The 25,754-nt window shown below is 47.9% G+C and overlaps 1 protein-coding gene across 6 annotated transcripts in view; it reads right to left on the bottom strand.

Annotated features, from left to right (window-relative positions):
• Nucleotides 1-1,618: 1,618 nt before the first annotated feature.
• Nucleotides 1,619-25,754, bottom strand: part of LOC140898293 (uncharacterized) — a 36,398-nt gene continuing 12,262 nt past the window's right edge. For 4 of the 6 annotated variants that reach the window (XM_078848807.1, XM_078848805.1, XM_078848806.1 and 1 more), the window contains one exon: nucleotides 22,572-25,750. In XM_078848807.1, coding sequence (XP_078704933.1) covers nucleotides 23,736-25,750 — 2,015 coding nt within the window. In that variant the 3' untranslated portion in view covers nucleotides 22,572-23,735. Of the gene's footprint in view, nucleotides 8,366-22,571; nucleotides 25,751-25,754 lie in introns of those variants that run through there. The other 2 variants (XM_073311933.1, XM_078848804.1) reach the window with 2 other exon arrangements.

The raw sequence follows: 25,754 nt of genomic DNA, 5'->3' as shown, positions 1-25,754 counted from the left end.
TTACACGTGAGCCTTGAATTACATAAGAACGGTCTTACTTGGTCAGACTAATGGTCCATCTAGCTCAGTATCCTGTCTTCCGACAGTTGCCAGTGCCAGGTGCTTCAGAGGGAATGAATAGAACAGGTGATCATTGAATGATTCATGCCCTGTCATCCACTCCAAACTCCTGGCAGCCAGAGGCTAGGGACACCCAGAGCATGGGTTTGCATCCCTAACCATCTTGACTAAAATAGCCATTGATGGACCTATCCTCCATGATCTTATCTGATTATTTTTTGGCCTTCACAACATTCCCTGGCAATGAGTCCCACATGTTGACTGTGCATTGTGTGAAGAAGTAGTTCTTTTTGTTTGTTTTAAATTTGATACCTATTGGGTGACGCCTGGTTTTTGTGTTATGTGAAAGAGTAAATAACACTTTGTTACTTTCCCCACACCAGTCACGATTTTATAGACCTCTATCATATCCCCCTTTAGCTGTCCCTTTTCCAAGCTGAACAGTCCCAGCTCCTACCCTTTGTTTCCTGTCTTTTAACCAGTTACTGATCCATGAGAGGACCTTCCCTCTTATCCCATGACTGATTGTGTTGCATAAGAGCCTTTGGTGAGGGATCTAGTCATAGGCTTTCTGAAAGGCCAAGATCACTATATCCACTGGATCACCCTTGTCCACATGCTGTTGACCCTCTCAAAGAATTCTAGAAGATTGGTGAGGCATGATTTCCTTTTACAAAAACCATGTTGATGCTTCCACAACAAATCTTGTTCCTCTAAGTGTCTGATAATTCTGTTCTTTACTATGGTTTCAACCAGTTTGCCAGGTACTGAAGTCAGGCTTACCAGCCTGTAATTGCCGGGATTACCTCTGGAGCCTTTTTAAAAATTGCATTACATTAGCTATCCTCCAATCATCTGGTACAGAAGCTGATTTGAGTGATAGGTTACATATCACAGTTAGTAGTCCTGTCACATTCCCAGCGGGGGTATGTATGTGTGTGGAAATTTGTCACTGTGAGGGAACAAAGCCCTGGACGTGCTGATATCAGAGGCCTGTTGCCAGTGCAGAGTGTGCCCCAGCCATCAGCCTCCTGGAAAGGCAGGGGATGGGCTTGCATCTCACAGGGGTTTAACCAGTCACTGCAGGACGGCACACTGCCTCTCTCACGCTGGCTGAGCTGTGCGCCCCTTGGGAGAGAGCGCCTTGGTCCTGTGACATGTGATCTGTATGGAGAACAGCAGGTGATGGCAGATTACACTGCAATGTGATGGGTGGGGAGAGGATGTGTAGGGAGTGGGGAGGGGTAGTGGAGAGCAGAACGGGGGCCATATATGGGGGTCACGGGAGTTACAGACACCCCCAGCCCGGCACTCAGAGTATAAACAGTTACTGTTCTATTCCCTCCTCTCTCCCCACCACACTCCTCACCCCAGTGTCCCCTCCACATCCCCATTTCCCCTCCTCACTCCTTCCCCACATTCTCCCCAACTCCCCTCCACTTTCACTCCCCCCCAGGGTCACTCCTTCCCCCCACTCTCACTGGCTCCCCTCCACCACCCTTATAGTCCCTGCTGCTTCCCCCCCCAAACCCAACTCCTGCCCCTCCAGGTCCCTCCAAAAGCCATCCTCTAAGGCTGTGTTATGTCTGGTACAGTCCAGGCTGTATGATCTCACCATGCAGCCAGCTCAGCCACTGCCCGTGATGTGCACACAGCGGCAGGGAGCACCAGAGGGATTCCTCTGCCTGCAGCTGGATTTGGTCTCTAAATCAGGCTTTTCTGGTTTTCATTTTCACCCAATCAGCAGGATGCTGCCAGTGGTTCCCTAGAACATTCCCTGGGATTTTGGAATGGATCGGCTGCAGTGTCCAACAGATATTGCATCACAGACACAGGGAGAAATCCCTTTGTGTGGCGTGTCAGGCCCTGCTTCCCAGGGGCAGGGGGCTCTGGTGGACCATGCTCAGAGAACCCTCTACAGGGACATCATGCAGGAGAATTATCAAAATGTGACCTCTCTGGGTCAGGAATCCTGGTCCCTTGGGTATTAGAAGTAGGGATATCTCTGAAGTACCTCAATCACTTCTACCCAGGATCCTTTCCTGGTCCCCTATATTTCAGGGGAATCATCCCAATAGTCCCCAGACCATTGAGAGAAAGCCTATCCCCCCTATATTGCTCCCAGAGGAGAGGCAATTCAGAGACAGTGTGGAGACATTAATCCATCCCCATCCAAGGGAGAGGATGGGTGTGTGACACCCTGACACCCCCATATTCACCACTGTTATATAATTAGGATATGTTTTGCACAAATTATGCCTTGTGAGGTATCATTCTAAAAGTTTTGATTTACTAGACAATAATATCTCATTAGATTGTATGTGCTATCATTATATGTGAAGTTACGAAGTTTGGCTATGTATGTGTTACTGAAACATGTTCTTAGGTTGAAAACACCCACAAGCAGCCTTTCAGATACAACAGTAAAAAGGCCAAACAATGTTAATGGCTTATTGAGGAAATGCACACAAGAACAACGATTACCCCAGGAACTGTGTACAATAGAAACCTCTCAGAGATAGCACTACATAATGGGAACTGTTTGACCCAGGTCACACCAAAAGAGCTTTCCAGCAAGTGGGAAGAAGATATAAAAGGGTGAAATGACATCATGATGGTACCTCTCTCTCCCTACAACAACACACCTGGAAACACCTGAGGAACAGAGACTGAACTGGGGCAAGTGATGATCCAAGGCTAAAGGGATTTCTAGCCTGTATATGAAAACCTGGGAAACCCAAGCTGCAAAGCAAAGGCAGCTTGTGCCTTAAGAATCTGCCAGCTTGTGTATCACTCTATGTGAGAATTTGGTAATTCATATCCTACTTCACTAGTATATTAAGCTCAGTTTGTTGTTTTTGTTTATTTACTAGGTAATCTGCTTTGATCTGTTTGTTCACATCAATACAAACCAAAATATCTACTGAGGAGTTTTTATTAAGGGAACAATTCAGGATCTAGAAGGCCTCAGCTTCCCCTGTCCTTGCTCTTCAGGGCTGGGAATGCGCAAATGGTGGGAGAGGTCAGGAAATGATTGGTCCCAAGTAACTGTAACTGGCTTTTGAAAATACAAGTTTTTCTCATTGTAGAGGAATTCAGAGTCTCTACTGTGACAGCAACAGGGAGGGATAGGGATGGAAACAGGAGTCCGGAACTTGGCTGTGAAATGCACTAAAGCTCCTGAACCCTCCCCAATCACCCTTCTCAAAACGACAGAAAATTGATAAAGGAATCAAAAGAACAGAAGGAGAAATCTATCGCCAAAATAACCACCACACCCTGCTCCACCTTGTTCCGTCTTCCTAGGGGTTGGTGAATGGAAATGGCTAAAGCAGATCCAATCGTGGTAGGGGATTTTTTAGGAACCTTATATTATTGTTCCATTATTGTATTACCAAGGAGCCCTAGTTATGATCCAGAATCCCATTGTGAAAGGCATAGTACAAATGTAGAACAAAAAAAAAAACATAACAAAAACAGTGGATGTTTTGTCTGGTGGCTGCAGTTGTTCGCTCCCCTCCAAAGCAGGTCCAGGGCAGGGGGTGAAATCAGAGCCCTGGTGTTGGGGTTTGATGGCCCAATTTTTGATCAATGGAGCTGGCAGCTGGGACAGAGAACAGGACAGCAGAGTGCCTAGGGGATAAATCCCCTTTTCCCCAATAGAGACAGTTGTGACACCACGGAGTTAGTATCACAGAAAGCACCAGAAAACTAGAACCAGGAGCCAGACACCTGATGGGAAGCAAACGCCTGGGAAGGAGTCCAGCCAGGATGTTTGAGAGCCCTTTAGCTGCTCTGTGTCCTCGGGGAAATGTCAAGATTCTGCCCAGGAACAACTGGATTCCTCACTGAGCTGAAAGAGAGAATAGACACTAGAGATGCTGCTGGTGAGGAGACAAGCTGCTCCCCCGCTGGAGGTGTCTGTGTATCCAGCCTTGTGCTAAGCTCACGAACTGAGGAAATTCCCCAAGATGCCCAGGGAGATGAAGGGTTTGCAATAAATCTTTTATTCAGGAAAGCAGAAACCAATGTTGAAAAAACTTCAATGCGAAATTAAGACTCAACCAAAATCTAAATGTCCAGAAACACAAGACCCCCATCATCCAGAGACCAGGTGAATTCCCTCCCAGGGCAGTCATTTCAGGAATAATCACATTGTGATCTGAGTCTCGGCTTGAAATCAGGGACAAGGGAATCCAGCTAAAACCTTTTGACTCAGTAAAACACTCTCCCTGACAGAGAGAGCTAGGGAAGAATGAGACAGTGGCAGAATAATAAAATACAGTAATAAAAGAAACTTTCTAGCTGAAGATGCCAATATTCATAGAATCATAAAACTGAAAGGGGCCTCAAGAGGTTATCTAGTCCAGTTCCCTGCACTCGTGGCAGGACTAAGTATTGTCTAGACCATTCCTGGCAGGTGTTTGTCTAACCTGCTCTTAAAAATCTCTAATGATGGAGATTCCACAACCTCCCTAGGCAATTTATTCCAGTGCTTAACCACCCTGACAGTTAGGAAGTTTTTCCTAATGTCCAACCTAGACCTCCCTTGCTGCAATTTAAGCCCATTACTTCTTGTCCTATCCTCAGAGGTTAAGAAAGACAATTTTTCTTCCTCCTCCTTGTAACTTTTTACATACTTGAAAACTGTTATGTTCCCTCTCAGTCTTCTCTTTTCCAGACTAAACAAACCCAATTTTTTCAATCTTCCCTCATGTTTTCTAGACTTTTAATTATTTTTGTTGCTCTTCTCTGGACTCTCTCCAATTTGTCCACATCCTTCCGGAAATGTTGTGCCCAAAACTGGACACAATACTCCAGTTGAGGCCTAATCTCATGTCTTGCTTACAACACTCCTACTAATACATCCCAGAAGGATGTTCACTTTTTTTGCAACAGCATTACACTGTTGACTCATATTTAGCTTGTGCTCCACTATGACCCCCAGATCCCTTTCCGCAGAAAAGCAGACGTATTCAATAATTTCTGTTCTGTATCTGGGAACAAAAATGAAATAGATGATGTAGTTATATCATATGATGGCAACACTCTTTCCATTCCAATTGTATCTTGTGCGGATATTAAACAGCAGCTACTAAAGTTAAGCAGTTTATGTTATTCCACATGTCCAGATAACTTGCATCCAAGAGTTTTAAAAGAGTTAGCTGAGGAGCTCTCTAGACCATTAATGTTGATTTTAAAATAACTCTTGAAACACTAAGGAAGTTCCAAAAGCCTGGAAGAAACCTAATGTTGTGCTTAGAGGGTTAATGGGATGACTTAGGCAATAGTAGGACTGCCAGCCTTACAGATCCTGAGAAAATTAATGGAGTGGCTGATACGGGACTTGCTTAATAAAGAATTAAAGGAGGGTAATATAATGAATCCCCATTAATATGGGTTTATGGAAGACAGATCCTGTCAAACTAACTTGATTTATTTTTAATGAACTTACAAGTCTGGTTGATAAAGGTAATGGTACTGATTGAATATACTTAGACTTCTGTAAGACATTTGACTTGGTACTGCATGATACTTTGATTAAAAAACTAGAATGATACAAAATCAACATGGCATATATTAAATGGATTTAAAACTGATTAACGGACAGGTTGCAAAATATAATTATAAATAGGGAATCATCACTGAGTGGGTGTTTCTAGTGGGGTCCTGCAGGGATCAGTTTTTTGCGGTATGCTTTTTAACATTTTCATCAGTAACCTGGAGGAAAACATAAAATCATCACTGATAAAGTTTGCAGGTGACACACAGATTGGGGACCGTTACAAAGTTGGGTGCCAGCAAACCATATGCATTTCAGTATGGCCAAATATAAACTCATACAATTATGAACAAAAAATGTAGGCCTTAATTACAGGGATGCTGGACTGTATCCTGGGAAGCAGTGATTCTGAAAAAGACTTGGGGGTCACGGTAGATAATCAGCTAAACGTGAGCTGCCAATGGCCCAAAGGGCTAATGCGCTCCTTGGATGTCTAAACAGGGGAATATTGAGTAGGAGTAGAGAGATTATGTTCCCCTCCATATTTGGCAATGGTGTGACAGCTACTTGAATACTGTGTCCAGTTCTTGTGTCCACAATTCAAGAAGGTTGTTGATAAACTGGAAAGGGTTCAGAGAGGATCCACAAGAATGATTAAAGTCTTGAGAAACATGCCTTATAGTGAAAGACTCCAGGACCTTGATCTATTTATTTTAGAAAAGAGAAGATTAGGAGGTGACTTGATCACAGTCTCTAAGTAAGTATCTTGGAAACAAATATTTGACAATCGGCTCTTCAGTCTAGCAGACAAAGATCTAACAAGATCCAATGGCTGGAATTTGAAGCTGGACAAATTCAGCCTAGAAATAAGGCACAAACTTTTCAACAGTGGAACAACTTCCCAAGGCTTGTGGTGGATTCTCCATCACTGGCAATTGTTAAATCAAGACTGGATGTTTTTTTAAAAAAAGATCTGCTCTGGTTCAAACAGGAATTAATTCAGGGAAGGCCTACGGCCTGCGCTATACAGGAGGTCAGGCTAGGGGAACACAATGATCCCTTCTGACCTTAGAATCGATGAACACACAGTGATTAGTGACATCCCACAACTCTCCAGGGAGGTGGGCGACTATTACTATCCCCAGGGCAGAGACAGGAGCAACAGGACAACAGAGAGGGGAAGTGACTGGTACAGGGTCACACAAGAAGACACTAGGAGAGTTGGCTACTAAACCAAGAAGTCCTAACTCCCACTTCCTTCACCCTGCTCTAGCCACCTGACCACACTCTCTTCTCAGAGCCAGGAGCCAAACCCAGGAGTGCTACGTCCCAAGTCCCCAGCTCTCACTGTTGGCTTCTCAGGAACAGGGCAATCAAACCTCTCGGGGGAATCTCCCCCCATGGATTCCCCAATGTCCAGTGCACCTCCGCATGTCTACAGGGATGTTCAATACACCAAGACTTGCTCTGAAATCCTGTTACTTCAGAGCAGTAGCTCTCGGCTGCTTTATAACTACGCCCCATATGACTGCACGTCTGCGTGCATCTGTCCTCAAGGGCCCTAGGAACTGCAAGGATGACTGGATGGCAACAGGGAATTTTTACCTCCCTGCTAAATTGGAAAGCGAGTGTGGAACTTGCACAAAATGTCTCCCCCCTAATTCCATCGCCTGCTCCCCCCAGACCCTGAAATGACTTATCTCCCCAGTGCCCAGCACTCCCCCCTCCTTTGGCCTCACCAGCCGCCCTCAGTGAAATCCAAACCATCCACCTGCCTGCTGCGCCCACTCAGCCCATCCTCAATTGCAGCAGGTTTACACTTTGCTTCAGGGGAGCACAGACCCATTGCCCCACAGGGACAGCTCTCCTGTGTGGAGTTTCTGGTGAGACACGAGGGAGACCTTTGCCTTGTAGCTTTTCCCACAGACAGAACATTTATAGGGTGTCTCTCCATTGTGCATTCTCTGGTGTCTAATAAGGTGCCATTTCTGAGCAAAACTTTTCCTGCACTCGGGGCAATTATAGGGCCTCAGGCCGGTGTGGATTCTCCTGTGTCTAATAAAGGCCGAGCTGTGACCAAAGCTTTTCCCGCAATCGGAGCATTTATAGGGCTTCTCTCCTGTGTGGATTCTCCGATGCACAATAAGGTCGGAGCTATTACTGAAGCTTTTCTTGCAGTCAGGGCAGTTATAAGGTCTTTCTCCTGTGTGGCTTCTCTGATGTGAAATAAGTTCTGAGCTCTGCTTGTAACTTTTCCCACAGACAGAACACTTATAAGGTGTTTCTCCCGTGTGGATTCTTTTATGTATAGTGAGGTCTGAGCTCCGAATGAAGCTTTTCCCACACTCGGGACACCGAAAGGGTCTCTCTCCAGTGTGGGTTTTCTGGTGTGTAATGACATGAGCCTTCCGACTGAACCCCTTCCCGCACTCAGGGCAGTAGAAGGGACGGTCTCCCGTGTGGATTCTCTGATGAGTGATAAGGTGTGAGCTCCGACTGAAGCTCTTCCTGCACTCAGGGCAGTTATAGAGTTTCTGTCCCGTGTGGATTCTCTGATGCTTAATGAGGTTTGAGCCATCACTGAAGGTTTTCCCACAGTCAGGGCAGTTATGGGGTTTCTCTCCCGTGTGGGTTCGTCGATGAGAAAGAAGTTCTGAGCTGCGCTTGAAGCTCTTCCCACAGTCGTGACATTTGTAGGGTCTTTCTCCCGTGTGGACTCTCTGATGTATAATCAGGGTAGAGCTCCGACTGAAGCTTTTCCTGCACTCGGGGCAGTTATAGGGTTTCTCCCCTGTGTGGTTTCTTTGATGTACAATAAGATGGGATCTCCAACTGAAGCTTTTCCCACACTCAGCACAATCATACATTTTTTCTTTAGTGCAGATTCCTGGCTGGATCGTGTCTTCGGGAAGGTCTTTCAAAACTCCTCCACGGTGAGTGGATTTACCCCGTGTCTTCCCTCTGTGGTTTCCCAGCTGCCTCTCTGGCCTGAGCTGACTCTTGCAGGTTGCTTCCTGGAGTTCTGAGCAGGGACTTTTCCTTTCAGCTCTTTCTGACTGCCGTTCGGGACCTCCCCGCTGAGAATTCTCCACCTCCTTCTCAGTCACCGTCCCATCCCCTCCTGGGACAGAGTGAAAATTCAGACATGAATATCAACTTGATCTGAGATGAAAGGGAACCTCAGAAAGGAGAGTGCAAAGTGGGGAGCAAACCAAAATAACTGCTGGGAAGATTGAAAAAAGCAGGAGCTGAATGTCCCCTCCTCCAAAACCTTTCTCCGGAAGAGAGGGAACCAATTCTGCCTCCATATCCCATCCAACAACTCCAGGTGAAGGGAGCTACAGCCAGGTGTCAGGCAGGGCAGACAGGAAGCCATGAATCACATGACACCTCGTGGGAACAATCCTGACCTGGGTGAGATGAGGCAGAACTGGGGTAGCTCATGGGGCCTTTGTGGGAATCCAAGCTATTGACATCAATGGTGGGTGGTTTCTGCGTCCATTTAACCAATTCCTCACCTGTGTGGATGTTTATCAGGATCTCTTTTTCCTTAGAGCCCTGGAGATCCGGGACCCAAGGCTCTTCCCCCCGTTCCAGCTGGGAGATCACATTCGGTTTGGGAATAGGAAAACCTGCTCCAGGGAAAGAGAACAGAAGAGACAAGAATTTTACAGTTATTCTGACCAGAGATGAGTTGGGTGGGTGCCCTTGTATAAATGCAACAGATGGAAAAATGTTCCTGGAGCCCCTTTGGGATGATCAGATGGTTCCTGTGAGACCTGCAGTTCCCCCTGCAGGAGACTCAAGGATTTCCACACACTGGGGATTATATGACTCTGGCAAAGCACAGTTGTGCAACCTCTTACCCCTTTGTAATCATGGTGACACCAGAGCCCTTTTTGGGTATAGAGCCAGTCCTGGGAAGGGAGGGACACATAACATCTGTCTGCGTACCAGTGTGTGCCCATATTTAAAAACACAGATAGAGAGGATGGATGGTATGTTCCTCTCTCTCGGACATGCTGGGGATGGAGATGTATTAGCACCCCACTATGTCTCCATATCTCCTCTCCCATAGGAGGAGGCATAGAGGATGCAGACGCTTCCCCATGGGTTCTGGGGACTATGGGATGATCCTCCTGAAATCTAAGGGAACAGGGAAGAACCCTGAGCAGAATCCAACCCAGAATCTTCAGAGACACCCCAGCTTCTAATAACCAAGGAGACAGGAATCCTTACCCAGAGATGTCACAGTCTCATAGTTCTCCTGCATGATGTTCCTGTAGAGGGCTCTCTGACTGGGGTCCAGCAGTGCCCACTCCTCCTTGGTGAAATACACAGCCACTGCCTCGAAGGTCACCGGCCCCTGAAACAGCCATAATCCCACCAGCCATAATCCCACCAGAGTCCCCCACTCAGGACCTGTTCCCCCAGCCATAATCCCACCAGCTCAGTCGTGGGCAAGGCTGGAAAATCCCCCTCCCCACAGAGAGCAGGGAACTGCCCCGGGGAAGGGGATATTTCTCAAAGCTTTCATTAAAAATACACTGTTTCTGTGGTGAAACCATGATGCCCAGAGCTGCTAACTCCAGTGATTTTATCATGAGTCTCACAATATTTAGTTGGAATTTTTGGATGTTTCCCATGCTCACAGGAATCTCATGATTCCTGGCACAGAACTCACACATGTTCCCTTGTTCAACGTGGTCCCATTACTTTGCGGGGGAAGGGGGCTGGAGTCAAACTGTCCTGATTCAAGATGGCCACCACTTCCCTGGAGTGGCATGTGGAAGTGAGAGTGACGCTGCCCTTGGTAAAGATGGCCACCAACTCACATTGAAAACAATAAGACTGAAGCCCTGCTCTCCTCAGGCACGGCTGTGACTCTGTGGTTAGGAGACTGGACAGGAAACTATGAAGATAAATGGAAATGTGTGGGGGTCACAGGGTGGCTGAGGGGGATTCAGGGGGTTTGTGGGGCCTGCAGAGAGGCTGAGGAGCTGCAGGGGCATATGGCGTTGCAGGTGTGTGAAACAGGAGACTGCAATCGGAAAGACCAATGACTATGGGGCAGGCAGGGAAGAGACTGGAGACTGTGTGGGAAGACATTGTTTGGGGCAGAGAGGAGACAAAGCAATGGTAAGGAAAGGGGGTGGAGAGGGCCAGAAGGGAAGCTCCCCCTTCCCAGTGGTAAGGGAGGGTCAGTAGTTGGTGTCTCCCTGTAAGCAGCGGCAGGGAAAGTTTAATTTTTGCACGTGTGCTGTTGCAGGTGGAGTTTTGTGGCTGCAATGCAATACACAAACACTGGGGCCAGGCAGCTTAGCCCCTGGTGGTGGGAGGGAGTTTTACGTGGCCAGCAATGGAACAGTGGTTGAGACCTGCAACAGATGTGCCATATTTTCTTTCCTGAAGGAGGCCAGATCAAACGTCCTTTGGATGAAGTGCAAGTTGGTGGCTATGCTGGAAGAAAGATTAGTGGTTTGGCAGGACAAGTACAGATACAGAGATACTGAGGAGTTCTTGGACAACCAAATTCAGGAAGCATCACCACCCTAGATTCAAGAATGGAACTGGCCACCACAGAACCAGGAAGAGGAGGAGACCAGAGAAGGAGGCGTGGCAGTTTGTAATCACTGAGGCGGGAAGACCCGGTGACATTCTCCACACCTGGAGGCAGTTGAGGATGGGCAAACCATGAACACCAGAGAGAAGAGGACAAGAAGGAACTCCACACAGCTAGAAGTATCGCATTGTTATCATGTTCTCAGTGTGGAAACTGCAATATCTAGCTGACCAAACAGAATGGAGAACTGTACAGGACATACCTGAGGATGCCTGCCCAACCCACAAGACAATCAAGCGTCCCTGCAAAGAGATCTCTACCCATGCAAGAAAGGCAGACGATCCTTGTTGGGGATTCTGTGCTAAGAAGAATGGAAAGAACATTCTGCCAGGGACAGGCAGACAACAGGACGGAGCCAAGACATGAGGGGTCACTCTGAGATTGGATAGGGCTTCTGAAGTCAGTGGGCAAGGATCCAGTGGTGATGGTCTGTATTGACATTAATAACTCTGTCATGGGGCACCTCACCCATTACAGACAACTTCAGAGAAACCGGAAGGGTGCTAAAGGAAAGGAACATGAAAGTGATAGTCTCAGATGCTTCTTGTCCTGGGAGTGAAGGAAGACAGAAGGCAGAAGACTCTGGAAGTGAAACACTGGCTAGGTAAGTGGTATAGGGTGGAGGGTTTTGGTTTTATGAAATATTGGACCATCTTCTAGGAGAGAGAGGGCAGTATAGGTTGGATGGCCTCCATATCTGTTGAAGGGAAACCAATCTGCTAGGGGGCAGGCTGGCTAGAGTAATCAAGAGGGCATTAAACTAATAACAAAAGGAGAAAACAAATGAGGGAACAAATGAGCACTCAGACCAAAAGATTAAGATGTTGAGAACAAAATTATTCAAGGCACCAAGAGACATGAAAAGAAGAAATTATTTAATGCCTACACACTAGGAGCCTGGGTAAAAAATAAAAGAAATTGGAATTGCTTGTAAATGAGAAAAAATTCAAACTAGTTGTTATTACTGAAACTTGGTGGGAAGATTGGCATGACTGGAATGTTAAAAAAAATCAAATAATATAGTCTCATCATATGACGATAACTCCTTTCATTTCACGAGTATATCTGGAGGGTGTTAAACACCAGCTACTAATGTTAAACATTTTTAAATCAGCAAATCCAACTCTTGCATCCAAGAGTTTTAAAAGAGCTGGCTAAGGAGTAGCTGAAGAGTAGTTAACATTGCTGTTCAATAAATCTGGGAGTACTGAGGAAGCTCCAAAAGACTGGAGGAAAGCTAACGTTGTGCCAATTTTTAAAAAGGGTAAACAGGGCGACTTGAGTAATTATAGGTCTGTCCGCATGACATCAAACCTGGACAAGAGAATGGAGTGGCTGATATGGGACTTGATTACTAAAGAATTAAACAAAGGTAATGTAATTAAAGCAAATCAACATGAATTTTTGGAAAATATATCCTGTCAAACTAACTTGCCACAGTAACTCCTCACTTAACGTCCTTCCGCTTAATGTTGTTTCGAAATTACGTCACTGCATCGCTAGGGAACATGCTCGTTTAAAGTTGTGCCATGCTCCCTTATAACGTCATTTGGCTGCCTTATAACAACTGTTTGGCGGCGAGGGAAGTGCTGGGAGGGAGGGAGAGGAGAGGGGAAGTGCCGCGTCTCTGCTCCTCTCCTTCCCTCCCAGAAAGTCCTAAGTGCCGCCAAACAGCTGTTTGGTGGCAGGGAAGCACTGGGAGGGAGGGGGAGGAGTGGGGACGCGACATGCTCTGGGGAGGAGGTGGAGCGGGGGTGGGAAGAGGCGGGCCTGGAGCAGAGCAGGGATGGGAAGAGGCGGGCCTGGAGCATCCCCCGGCAAAGTCAGCGCCTGTTCTTCTGTGTGGAAGCTGCCACTGCTGCTGCGCAAGGTGCTTCCTAGTGTCTTTGCCTGCCTTGTTGTCTGCAGTGGGCTGTGCCTGTGTGGGGTAAGCCAGAGTTAACTACTCTCCCAACAACAGTACAGTACAGAATGCCTTTTGTCTGCCCCCCAAAAAATGTCCTTGGAACCCAACCCCCGCATTTACATTAAATCTTATGGGAAAATTGGATTCATTTAACATCGTTTCACTTAAAGTTGCATTTTTCAGAAACATAACTACAATATTAAGTGAGGAGTTACTGTACCTTTTTTTGATGAGATTACAAGTTTGGCTGATAAAGGTAATAGTGCTGATCATACTTAGAATTTTAAAAGGTGTTTGACTGGTACTGCACAACATTATGGCTAAAAAACTAACATAATATCAAATTAAAATGGCACAAATTAAATAGATTAAAAACTGCCTAACTGATGGATCTTAAACTGTAACCAGGGAATCATCATCAAGTGGGTGTGTATCCAGTGGGGTCCCACAGGAATTGGTTTTTGGCCCTATTGCTATTTATCATTTTTATCAGTCACTTGGAAGAAAACACAAACTCATCACTGATAAAGTTTGCAGGTGACACAAAGATTGGAGATGTGGTAAATAAGGAAGAAGACAGATCACCCTTATAGAGCGATCTGGATCATTTAGTAAGTTGGGTGTCAGTAAAGAATTTGCATTTCAATATGGCCAAATATAAACTCATACAATTAGAAAGAAAGAATGCAGGCCATAGACACAGAATGGGGGACTCTATCCTGGGAAGCAGTGAATAAGACTTGCGGGTTATGGTGGATAATCAGCTGAATATGAGCTCCCAGAATGATGGTAGGGCCAAAAGGGCTAATGTACTCCTCGGATGAATAAACATGGGAATGTCAAGTTGGAGTAGTATCAATTCAGTTTGGATGTTTTTTGAAAAGATATGCGCTAGTTCAAACAGGAACTAATTCAGGAGAGTCCTAAGTCCTGAGTTATACAGGACATCAGACTAGCTGATCACAATGGTCCATTCAGACTTCCTGTGTATCTATGCCCATCTCCTGACTTTCCGGAGTGACTCATGGCTTCTGAGTTCTGCACTCTAGTTGTAGGCTTTGGATATCAACATTTTTAGGCGTTTGCTTTCTCAAGTATAGTAATTTACACTGGGCCTGTCCCACAAATTCAGGGCCCACATTAAAGATGGTGTAGTATATAAGGGTAGGTTACAGAGTAGCAGTCGTCTTAGTCTGTATCTGATGAAGTGAGCTGTAGCTCACAAAAGCTTATGCTCAGTATCTAAGGTGCCACGAGTACTCCTTTTCTTTTTAAGGGTAGGTTAGTATCTCTTTAAGTAGTCTGTGAGCTCTCTAGTAGTGCTCACTGTGTGCTAGTTTTATAAACCTCAAGAAATCAGTGCACCAGTGTGTGTAATTAGGCCTTGGGTGTTGGTGAGTATTTAGTAAATATTGTTATTTGAAACCCAACTCTGCCTGTGTGGTTTCTCCAAGTTCTTTGTGTTGTGTGAAGAGCAAAAGACCCAACTGGCAACGGGGATGGGATCTGAATCCAGAAACGTAGTGGAATAGAAGAGAAGGAATAGGGCAGCTGTCACAAGGTGGACTGGGCCCTTTAAAAAAGAACTGGTCCAGCCTGCCTGTGCCTCATTAACAGCCTCTCAATGGGGCATCATAGAGGGCTCTAGAAAGAGCCAGAGGAGAGGAGGAAACAGGAAGAGAAAACTGTGAGAGTGAGAAAGGCTCCTGCAAGGAAGATCCTGGGAGTTTTGGGACAATATGTCAGGGAATTGACTGTGTGCAGTTTAAGGCTGGAGGGAGTGGAAACAAAGATATTTTGGGGTTTATTTTGAACTTTTTGCTAATAAAGCAGACCTTAAGGGGGGTATTATTGAACAGAGAGAAGTCTTTTTAAGTTTATGGAGGAACCAAGAGGGGAAACTGAGTCAGGACACTTGCAGCACAACCTCAGTCCATGAGGGGGTGCTCAGGAGGTGGCTGGTCCTGTTATGGTGGCACATAGCTTTCCTGGCATAGGGGGAATGCAAGAATGGGGGACACGATATGTGGAAAGAGGGGATTGGAGAGGACATCGGAGGAAGAATGGGGAATTCTGGCATGGGGAAGGGGGGGACACACAGACCCGTAGCATGAGGGAGTGGGTGGGGGGTTGCAGGGAGCCCCTAAAATAGGGATGGGAGGATGGCACACTTGTGGGGGCCAAGGGGAATGAAAAGATGCCAGGAGCCTCTGATGTGTGCAATGAGTTTGGCCTACAGAAGTAACAAAATGTGCAGTCTTCTAGTAATAGTAGTATTGACAGTAACGTATTGGAGAACATTTAAAAAAATAATTTACCTTCATCAAAGAGGCAGGAGTAGGTAGTGTGTAGGAAGTGGGTAATATCCCTTTAAACAGTTTGTGAGCCCTCTAGCGGCCCTCACTGTGTTCCTTAGGAGCTGCCAGAAACCAGACCAAGTAAATGTATACAAGTGGCTAGGCCTTGCACTTCTGTGTATAGTTAGAAAAACTCAGATGTGCCCCTGGGGTTTCTCCATATTGTGTGTTGTGTAAAGAGCAAACTATGCAACAGAAGGTTTTTCATTTTCTGTTCTTCCCTCCATCTGTATTTACTGTCCCTCCTCCACATGCAGGCCAACCCCACCACCTCCCTGAAAATCACTTACCTGCACTGATTCCATTACAGCCCCTTCCCTTCCCTGTCCCCTGGGAGGATGGGAGGACCTGGAGCAAGATGTGGACATTATTCTGCAGCCTGTCAAGGTGAGAAGGGCGATGGGGCAGGTTACAGAAAAGATTTTAGTCCATTTCACACAGATTTCCCCAGGCTCTTTGTCTGCAGAAAGATACTTTAAATTTAGACTCTGCCACTTTATTGCTGCGTATCCCAGCCCAGCCCCACCCACACCCACTAGGACTAAACCCACTGAAACATGTTTTAACCCCCCAGTAACAGTCTTTAAACCAAACACTAGAAAAGAGCAGAATCAAAGGAGCGGCTCTGGGGGATCCCCCCTCACACTGTCCCCAGGGCAGCGCATCGACCAGGCCCAGACAGGAACTGGCTTTTCCTCTCCCTGCTCCTCCCCTTCTCCCAGGAAAGTCAATCGGCCCTGGGGTGCTGCAGGGAATGGGGTTGGGTTGGGCAGGGCTGGGAGCCCGGACCTCCCTCCCTCCCTCCCCACTGATTGCTCCTGTTGCCCCTGCCAGTCTCTGCCCCTGTCTCCCTCCTGCCCCCTCTCCCGTCCCCTCGGGCTGGGAGACTCGGGCCCTGGCCCGGTCCTGGGGCGGTCGCTCTCCCGGCGCTGGCTCGGCTCCTGCAGGCGCTCAGGGGGGCAGAGCTGGGGGGGCAGCAGCGGCAGCTCTGGGACTCACAGACTCCCGTCCCCCCGGGAGCAGAGCTGGGGCGAGGAGGGGCCGTTGGTGCAGAGTCACTTTCCTGCCCGGCCCCGGCCGTTTCCCCCGGGTCTCTCCCCTCACCTGCAGGCTCCGGCTCAGGGGCTGGTCTCGGCAGAGCCCGGGGCTGGTTGCAGCCACCGCAGAAAGTCCTCCCCTGGGAGGAACGGATGCAAAGGGAGGCTAATGCAGGTCTCTCCCCGCACCCCGCTGGGGAGCAGCAGCGGCTGAGCCCGCGCTCCCGGCTCACAATGGAGGCAGCGACAGCTTCTTCCAGCCGCCTTGATCACGGACCACTCAAATGCAGGAGCGGTGCAGTCTCTGCCCTCTGAGAGTACCATTAATGCCTCCTACCTACCTTGAGCTCGCCCCAGCGCCGGATACACCAGCTCTCAGCTGCTGCTCCCAGCCCTGCTTCCTGTGCCCCATGGATAACAACCCGGGCTGCAGCCCGCCCTGGGACCCACTGTAACGAGAGCCCAGAGTCTCTGTCGGCAGGGACAGAGCCTGGGGGAACCAGAGTGTGAAATGGGCAAATCCCCTCTTGAGACCTCCCCAATCGCTTTCCTCGGCTGAAGAATAAGGACGAGTGTTTTGCTTCAGATTATTTCTTTTGGAGATTTGGTACTTTGCTGTTACCCAGCTGCCTGAACTATCCAGAAATGCCCAGTAACATGGGCTGAAGAAGCTTCTGCCCTCCCTTGCCATCAGAGCCTGCTCCCTGGTATAAAAGGGGGCTACAGCTGCGGCTCTCAGCCTTTCCAGACTACTGTCCCCCTTTCAGGAGTCTGACTTGTCTTGTTTTACAACAGGCTATATAAAAAGCACTAGCAAAGTCAGTACAAACGCAAATTTCATACAGCCATTGACTTGTTTATACTGCCCTGTAGACTATACACTGAAATGTAAGTGCAATATTTATATTCCAGTTGATTTATTTTATAATCATATGGTAAAAATGCAAAAGTCAGCAATTTCTCAATAATAGTAGCTTTGACACTTTTGTGTTTTTATGTCTGATTTTTGTAAGCAAGTCATTTTTAAGTGAGGTGTAACTTGGGGGTAGGCAAGACAAATCTGACTCCTGAAAGGGGGACAGTAGTCTGGAAAGGCTGAGAGCCACTGGCTTAGAGAGACCAGATGGTGGGAGAGAGAAGGAGTGACCTAGTAGTTTGCCCTGTAATAGGGCAGCAGTAAAGTCCAGAGCAGTTCTGGGGGCTGTGTACGCAAGGGTGTCCCTCCAGCATGGAGCAAGGCAGTGTGAGTCACTCGCTCTGGGGAGACCCTGTCTGGATGCCTGGACCTAGTGTGGAAGCTCAGAGCCCTGAGTTACAGGGACCCAGGTATTCCTGTCTCATGGCTCTATTTCCCTTGGGATTTCTTCTATTCATTAGATCACGATGAATGGATTGTGCCCTGTTAACTCCTGGAGGGAGGACTGTGTCTCTGAAGAGGGGGTGTCATTGGGGAATGTGGGACTGTAGGGAATTGTGAATGTCTTAGGAGGGCCCCCAAATTAAAAGGCCCCAGGGATGCTGACCAAAGCCCAGGATGACAGCAGAGGGCACGTGTCTCTGGGACTCTGTCTCTGGTTCATTCACTCTGGAGGTTTCAGTGAGGAGAGACGGGTTGTGCCTGGATCCCTTCTGCACCATGTTTCGGGTAGGGGTCCCGTTGGCAGGTGGCTGAGGTTGTACAGCTTCGGGCCTGGTCGGAGATTGGGACGGACAGCTGAGTGCCTTGTCCTCAGCCAACCAGATTTTGGAGCAGTGGAACTAAGGACAGTAGATCACCTTTGGGGACATGAGGGACTCTCCATGGTCCCTGGCCAAAACAGGAAAGGACTGGGAGAGGGCGAACTATAAGTGGGAACAGGACAGTCCGGGGTTGGGGGAGCTGCAGCCCTGTAGGCTGGAGAATCTCTGGTTGGGTGTATTCTTTGCAGGGCCCAGAGGGATTTGGCCCAGTTGTACCCAAAGGTTCTCTAGTGTTCCCCCACTGTGATGGGGGAGTCGTGCAATGCCCAGGCATTGGTTGATTCATCTTAGTTTTACTTTAATGCATTCCCTGTATTAGCTAGGCTGGGGGCAAAGGTCACAGAATGAACTCAACCCCAGCATGTGGAGGGTCACTCTGGGTGGAAACCCTGCGTGTTAGGCACCTGCATGGGGGCTCAGAGAGTCAGGCACCGACAGCGCTTGTGTAACCCACTGGCCAGTGTGTGGGACATGTCTCCCCCACCCCCATGCTTGGAGGAAATGTGGCTGTCGTAGCCCAGCTACTGAGCCACGCTGAAGACAGTCATGCATCCAGCTAGGGAAGTCGCTGGTGTTGGGCAGGCTGTGCTCTGAGACTATCCTGCTGACGCTGTGACCTGTGACAGCTCCAAGAGATGCCCCCTTTTGGATTCTCTCGATAACACCCTCTGGGGTTCTGGCCCAATGACCTCAATGGCGCAACTACTGATTTACACCAGCGAGGCACCTGTCCCACTGTTATGGAATTCCCGTGTGTCAAGTGGCTCCGTGAACTGAAGGAAGAACTGAGGTGGGCTTTGGTCTGGAGAGGGCTCTCAGAGGGAATCTCTCCTCCTGCCTGGGGAGGGCCCACTCTGTCCATTGTAGGGAGGCTTGTGTGACAGTGGCTCTCCATATCCCCAGAGTCATATCCAGAGGGATCTCTGTCCGAAGTGGAATGTCTGATGAGGGAGGGGTGCACCCCATGCTTGGGGGTCTGGTGCCTGGCATGAGTATAGGTGTTCCCAAAGGTTCTTGCTGCTGCACTCACTGGTAGGGCCTGGCCTGGCTGTGTGGGTGCTGGATGTGGGGGGAGTCCTTGGGACCCTGGCAGCGTGTCTCCCTGGATGGCTGTGTGGGTGAAGGGTGAGCACTGGGGACCCTCATAGGGCGTCTCCCTGGGGTGGCTGTGCAGTTGAGTGACATCTGCCATAAAAATACAACGTCAGCTGGGCACAGTCCTGACCTGGGCAAGATGAGACAGAACTGAGGGAGCTTGAAGGGTCTTTAAAAAAAATCCCAGCTGTTTATATCGATGAGAGATGGTTTCTGTGGGACCGTTTAACCAATTCCTCACCTGTGTGGGTATTTCTCAGGACCTGCCTTTCCTCAGAGCCCTGGAGGTCCAGAACCCACAGCTCTTCCTCCCCTTCTCAGCTGGGAAATTATGTTCAGTTTGGGAATTGGAAAACCAGTTGTGAGAAAACAGGTGAGATGAGGGTTTTACAGTTGTCCTGAGACAGAGCTGTTGCCAGATGAGCTGGGTGGGTGGGTCCTTGTATAAACAAAACAAATGGGAAAATTTTCCTGCAGACTCTTTGGGGAGCTCAGGTGGTTCCTGATGTGACATTGACAAACCAGGTGCCACTTTGAGCCAAGATCCCTATGCCTCACTTAGATACTGAAAAACAACCAGAACCAGTCTGGTTCACCTGTGTGTTAGTATTGGTCAAATAGGTAGTAGAGTTATAAAAACGTGCTTAGTGTTTAGACTTTTTTGAATGCTTGTAAGTGCTGTGTACTTTAATCTCACTTATAACATCTGCATCCCATATTGTAAGGTAATAGTTGAGCATTTGCACTGTGAGCCCCTGTAATTGTGTAAACCACCAGACAAGAGAGAAACATTAACTAGCGTGACGTACTAGTATCCAACAAGGGTTATGTCCAGCCCGACAAAGCAAACACATTGACACAAGAAAAACCAGGAGACATGATGCATCCGACAAACTAGGAGACATGATGCATCCGATGAAGTGGGTATTCACTCATGAAAGCTTATGCTCCAATATGTCTGTTAGTCTATAAGGTGCCACAGGACTCTGCTGCTTTTACAGATCCAGACTAACACGGCTACCTCTCTGATACATGATGCAAGTGCATTCCTCCCAACAGTTGAACTTACAACTCAAAGCAGAAGGGGGGAGGGAATAAAAAGCCTTAACAAGGAGGAATTGTATCTTTATGCTGCTTGGATTCTGAGGGGCAAGGATTACTGAGCATAAACTAAAGATACCCCATAAAGATACTTTGTTTCCCTGCAACTCAGATGACTGCCCAGGGCTGCTTCAAACACCCACACTGAGATGTCTGGGCTGACAATTTCAGACAGCAACAAACACATGGGGGTGTTTTGTCTGGTGGCTGCAATTGGTTACTCCCCTCCAGGTCCAGGGCAGGGGTTGTGAGCCCTAATGTTGGGGTTTAACGGCCCAGGTACAGCACAGAGCAATGGAGCAAGGGCCTGGGACCGAGAACGGGACAGTAGAGTTTTGGGGAGAGGGGTTTTATCCCCCTAGACAGAGATGCAGTTACCACAGTAGGGAGACAGTACCACAGAAACCACCAGGAAACTGGGAGCGGGATCCAGGAACCCAGTGGGAAGTGAATGGCTGGGATGGGGTCTGGGCAGGATGAGGGCTCTTCAACGGCTCTGAGTGCAAGAGGAAATGTCTCGATTCTGCCTGTGAGGCACTGGATTCCTCAATGAGCTGGATATGGAGCAGAGAGAGAGGACAGACATTGGAGATGCTGCCGGGTAGAAGGAGATGGGCTGCTCCCCATGGGAAGTGTCCATGAATCATGCCTCCCAGGGATCAGCCGCTCCAGTTCTGAGCGACCAATTAAATTCTCAGGCTACGGGAAGGGAAGACCCAGAGACTGAGCCCAGAGGCACTTAGAGCTGCAAGAGTAAAGACATGGAGGCATCAGATATCCCCTTTAAAGCAGGATGGGCAGACACATCAGTGAAAGGGGCTGGATAGGGGGAGTGAGAGATTCCTGTTGAGGGGGAGTGAATAAGAACATAAGAATTGCCATACAGGGTTACACCAACGGTCCATCTAGCCCATGGACCTGACTTCCCCCAGTGGCCAATGCCAGGTGCTTCAGGGGGAATAAACAGAACAGGGCAATTTTCGAGTGATCCAGCCCGTTGTCCAACCCCACAGCTTCTGGCAGTGAGATGCTTAGGGACACCCAGAGCATGGGGTTCCATCCCTGAACGTCTTGACTAATAGCCATTGATGGACCTAGCCTCCATAAGCTTATCTAATTCTTTTTTGAAGTTATACTTTTGTCCTTCACAACATCCCCTGGCAATGAGTTCCACAGGCTTACTGTGTGTTGTGTGAAGAAACACTTCCTTTTGTTAGTTTTTACCTGCTGCCTATTAACTTCATTGGGTGACACCTGGCTCTTGTGTTATATGAAGGGGTAAATAACACTTCCTGATTCACTTTCTCCACACCATTCATGATTTTATAGACCTCTATCATAACCCCCACTTAATTGTCTCTCCTTTCCAACCTGAACAGTCCCAGTCTTCTCAACATTCTGGTAGCTTGTTTGACTGCTGCTGCTGCACACTGAGTGGATGTTTTCAGAGACCTATCCACCATGACTCCAAGATCTCCTTCTTGAGTGGTAACAGCTCGTTTAGACCCCACCATTTAATATGTATAGTTGGGATTATGTTTTCCAATGTGCATTACTTTGCATTTATCAACATTGAATTCCTGAGGGGGAATTTGCCCAATGTGGGGCACTTTGCCCCGCACCCGTACAGCTTGAGAACAGAGGAAATGTCTGAGATTCCCTGGGAGACAATGGATTTGCAATAAACATTTTATTAGGAATTTATCTGGGAAAAACAGAAACCAACCAAATTAAAAACTTCAATGAGAAATAAAGATGAATCTGAAATCTGATTTTCCAGAAACAAGAGACCCTCCAGTCGCCCACCATCCCCAAACAAGGAGAAAAATTCCTCATGGAGCAGTTATTTCAGGAAAAATCCCATGTGTGATGTCAGCTGAGCCCCTCCCTGAAAACAGGGATGAGGAAATCCTGCTGAAACCCTTCCCGTTGGCTCAGTAACTCACTCCCCCAACACAGAGAGCCAGGAAGGGGCAGGTGAGTGTCAGCACCTCTGTCCTCCTGAGTCACACAAGAATTAGTAAAAAGGAGTACTTGTGGCACCTTAGAGACTAACAAATTTATTTGAGCATAAGCTTTCTGAGCGACAGCTCACTTCATCAGATGTGTAGCTCACGAAAGCTTATGCTCAAATAAATTTGTTAGTCTCTAAGGTGCCACAAGTACTCCTTTTCTTTTTGCGAATACAGACTAACATGGCTGCTACTCTGAAACAAGAATTAGTGACACCTCACGACTCCCTGTGGAGGGGAGCAACTATTATCCACAACAGAGATGGGAGAAGATGAGGCTGCACAGAAAGGACGGGGAGTGACTGGCACAAGATCACACCAGGAGACACTAGTACGCAGCGTTATTGAACCCAGGGGTCCTGACTGCCCATCTCTCCACTGCCACCCCATACCTCCCACCTCTACCTGTTGGTATGCCACAGAAGATGATCTGGTATTGGCTTAGTACGCCCAGTCATCACCTCAAAGGGTGTGTGATCTGTGGAGGCAGCTGGAGTTGTCCTGAGTGCCATTAAAATGAGTGGAATCAGTGTCTCCCAATAGTATACATTGGCACCTACCACCTTCCGGAGCAGTCGTTCGATGGCGCGATTTGACACGTTCCCCTCTCAGAACTGGGAACTGAACCTAAAGGTCCCAGGGTCCCAGTCTCCACTGCTTTAACTCACTAGCCCTTACTCCCACACAAGAGCTCAGAATAGGACTCAGGAGTCCTGAGTCCCAATTCCCCCTGCTGTCACTATTACACAATACTGTCCTCCCAGGAACAGTGCAACCCCAAATGACAATATCTGTCTGGGCAATCTCCACCATGAATTCCCGTCTCAGTCCTCCCTCCCATCCCACGGCTGCAGAGATGTTCAATACACTGAGCATTGCTCTGAAATCCTGTTGCTTCAGCTTAGCAGCACCATCTGCCTTATAACCACAGCCCCACGAGGCTTCTCGCTACTTCCCTGTGGAACGTCCCTCTCCCCCTGTCCTGAGGGGCCTGAGGAGCTGAGACACAAACGGCCACAGGGCATTTTTACCTCACCCCTACATTGGAAAGCGTGTGTGGAACCCACAGAAACATCTTGTTACTATTCTCATTGTCTGCTTCACCCAGACCCAGAAACAACACAGCTCCCACTATCCAGCATTCCTGCCTTGTCTGGGCCCCATCAACCATTCCCCATTAAAACCCCAACCTTGCACCCACCTGCTGCCCCTGCCCAGACTCTCCTCAAATGAAGCACATTTACACTTTGCTTCAAGAGGACAAAGACCGATTGCCCAACAGAGAGAGCTCCCAACACCTTTTACCCTATGTGCAGTTTCTGGTGGGATATTAGCGAGACCTTCGCCTTGTAGCTTTTCCCACAGACAGAACATGTATATGGTTTATTTCCAGTGTGCATTCTCTGATGGACAATAAGGGCTGAGCTCTGGGTAAAGTTCTTTCCGCACTCAGAGCAGTTAAAGGGTTTCTGTCCTGTGTGAATTCTCTGATGCCTAATAAGGTGTGATCTTTGACAGAAACTTTTCCCACATTCGGAGCAGTTAAAGGGTTTCTCTCCCGTGTGGATTCTCTGATGCGAAATTAGTTGTGAGCTCCGCTTGAAGCTTTTTCCACACTCAGGGCAGTTATGGGGTTTCTCTCCCACATGGATTTTCTGATGTGAAATAAGGTCTGAGCTGCGCTTGCAGCTTTTCCCACACTCAGGGCAGTTATGGGGTCTCGCTGCCATGTGAATTTTCTGATGTACAGTGAGGTTTGATCTCTGGCTGAAGCTCTTTCCACAGACAGAGCATTTATAAGGTTTCTCTCCTGTGTGAATTCTCTGATGCCTAATAAGGTGCGATCTCTGACAGAAACTTTTCCCACATTTGGAGCAGTTAAAGGGTTTCTCTCCCGTGTGGATTCTCTGATGCAAAATTAGTTCTGAGCTGCGCTTGCAGCTTTTCCCGCAGTCAGGGCAGTTATAGGGTCTTGCTGCCGTATGGATTTTCTGATGTACGGTGAGGTTTGATCTCTGGCTGAAGCTCTTTCCACAGACAGAGCATTTATAAGGTCTGTCTGCTGTGTGAATTCGTCTGTGTGAAATAAGGTCCGAGCTCTGTTTGAAGCTTTTCCCGCAGTTGGCACATTTATAGGATGCCTCTCCCGTGTGGATTCTCTGGTGCGAAATCAGGTTTGAGCTCAGAGCAAAGCTTTTCCCACAGAAAAAACATTTATAGGGTGTCTCTCCTGTGTGGAGTCTCCGATGTTTACTAAGGTCCGAGCTCTGCCTGAAGCTTTTCCCGCAGTCGGGGCACTTATAGGGTCTCTCTCCTGTGTGGATTCTTCTATGTGAAATCAGGTACGAGAAATTAGAAAAATGTTTCCCACACTCCAGGCAGTTATAGGGTCTCTCCCCTGTGTGGACTCTCTGGTGTTTAAGGAGGTTTGAACTCTGGCTGAAGCCTTTCCCACAGTCGGGGCATTTATAGGGTCTGTCTGCCACATGGGTTCTCTGATGTACACTAAGGTCTGATCTCTGCTTGAAGCTTTTCCCGCACTCAGGACAGCTATAGGGTGCCTCTCCCGTGTGGATTCTCTGGTGGACAATAAGGTACGCTTTCTGACGGAAGGTTTTCCCGCAGTCGAGGCATGTATACGGTCTCTCTCCTGTGTGGATTCTCTGGTGTGAAATCAGGGATGAGAAATAAGCAAAATATTTCCCACACTCAAGACAGTTGTGGGGTTTCTCTCCCGTATGGATTGTGTGATGTGAAATAAGGACTGAACTCTGCTTGAAGCTCTTCCCACAGTCAGGGCATTTATATGGTCTCTCTCCCGTGTGAATTCTCTGGTGTAAAACAAGGTCTGAACTGTGCTTGAAATTTTTCTCACAGTTGAGGCATTTATAGGGTCTCTCTCCTGTATGGATTCTCTGATGTACAATAAGGTTTGATATCTGATTGAAGCGCTTCTCACAGCTGGGGCAGTTATAGGGTTTTTCGCCGCTGTGGACTCTTTGATGCCTAACAAGATTGGATTTCCGCTTGAAACTTCTCCCACACTCAGCACAGTCATATGGTTCCTCTTTACTGAAGACTCTTTGCAGGATCATGGTTTCCTTAAGGTCCTTCAGACCTCCCACTTGGTAAGTGGATTTACCCAGTTTCATCCCTGGGTTGATTCCTTGCTGTCTCTCACAGGCTTCTCTCTGCTCAGGACTCTGGGAAACGTCCGCTTCAGTTTTTCCGGATAGATTTCCATGTGGTTCCACTTTCTCAGGAACTTCCTGCCGAGGATTCTCCTCCTCGCTCTCACCCACCGTCCCATCACCTGCTGG

The sequence above is a fragment of the Lepidochelys kempii genome, chromosome 14 (genome assembly GCF_965140285.1).
Source record: "Lepidochelys kempii isolate rLepKem1 chromosome 14, rLepKem1.hap1, whole genome shotgun sequence".
Classification (NCBI taxonomy): domain Eukaryota; kingdom Metazoa; phylum Chordata; order Testudines; family Cheloniidae; genus Lepidochelys; species Lepidochelys kempii.
The sequence above is the reverse complement of the archived record's forward strand: the minus strand, read 5'-3'. Positions and strand labels throughout refer to the sequence as shown.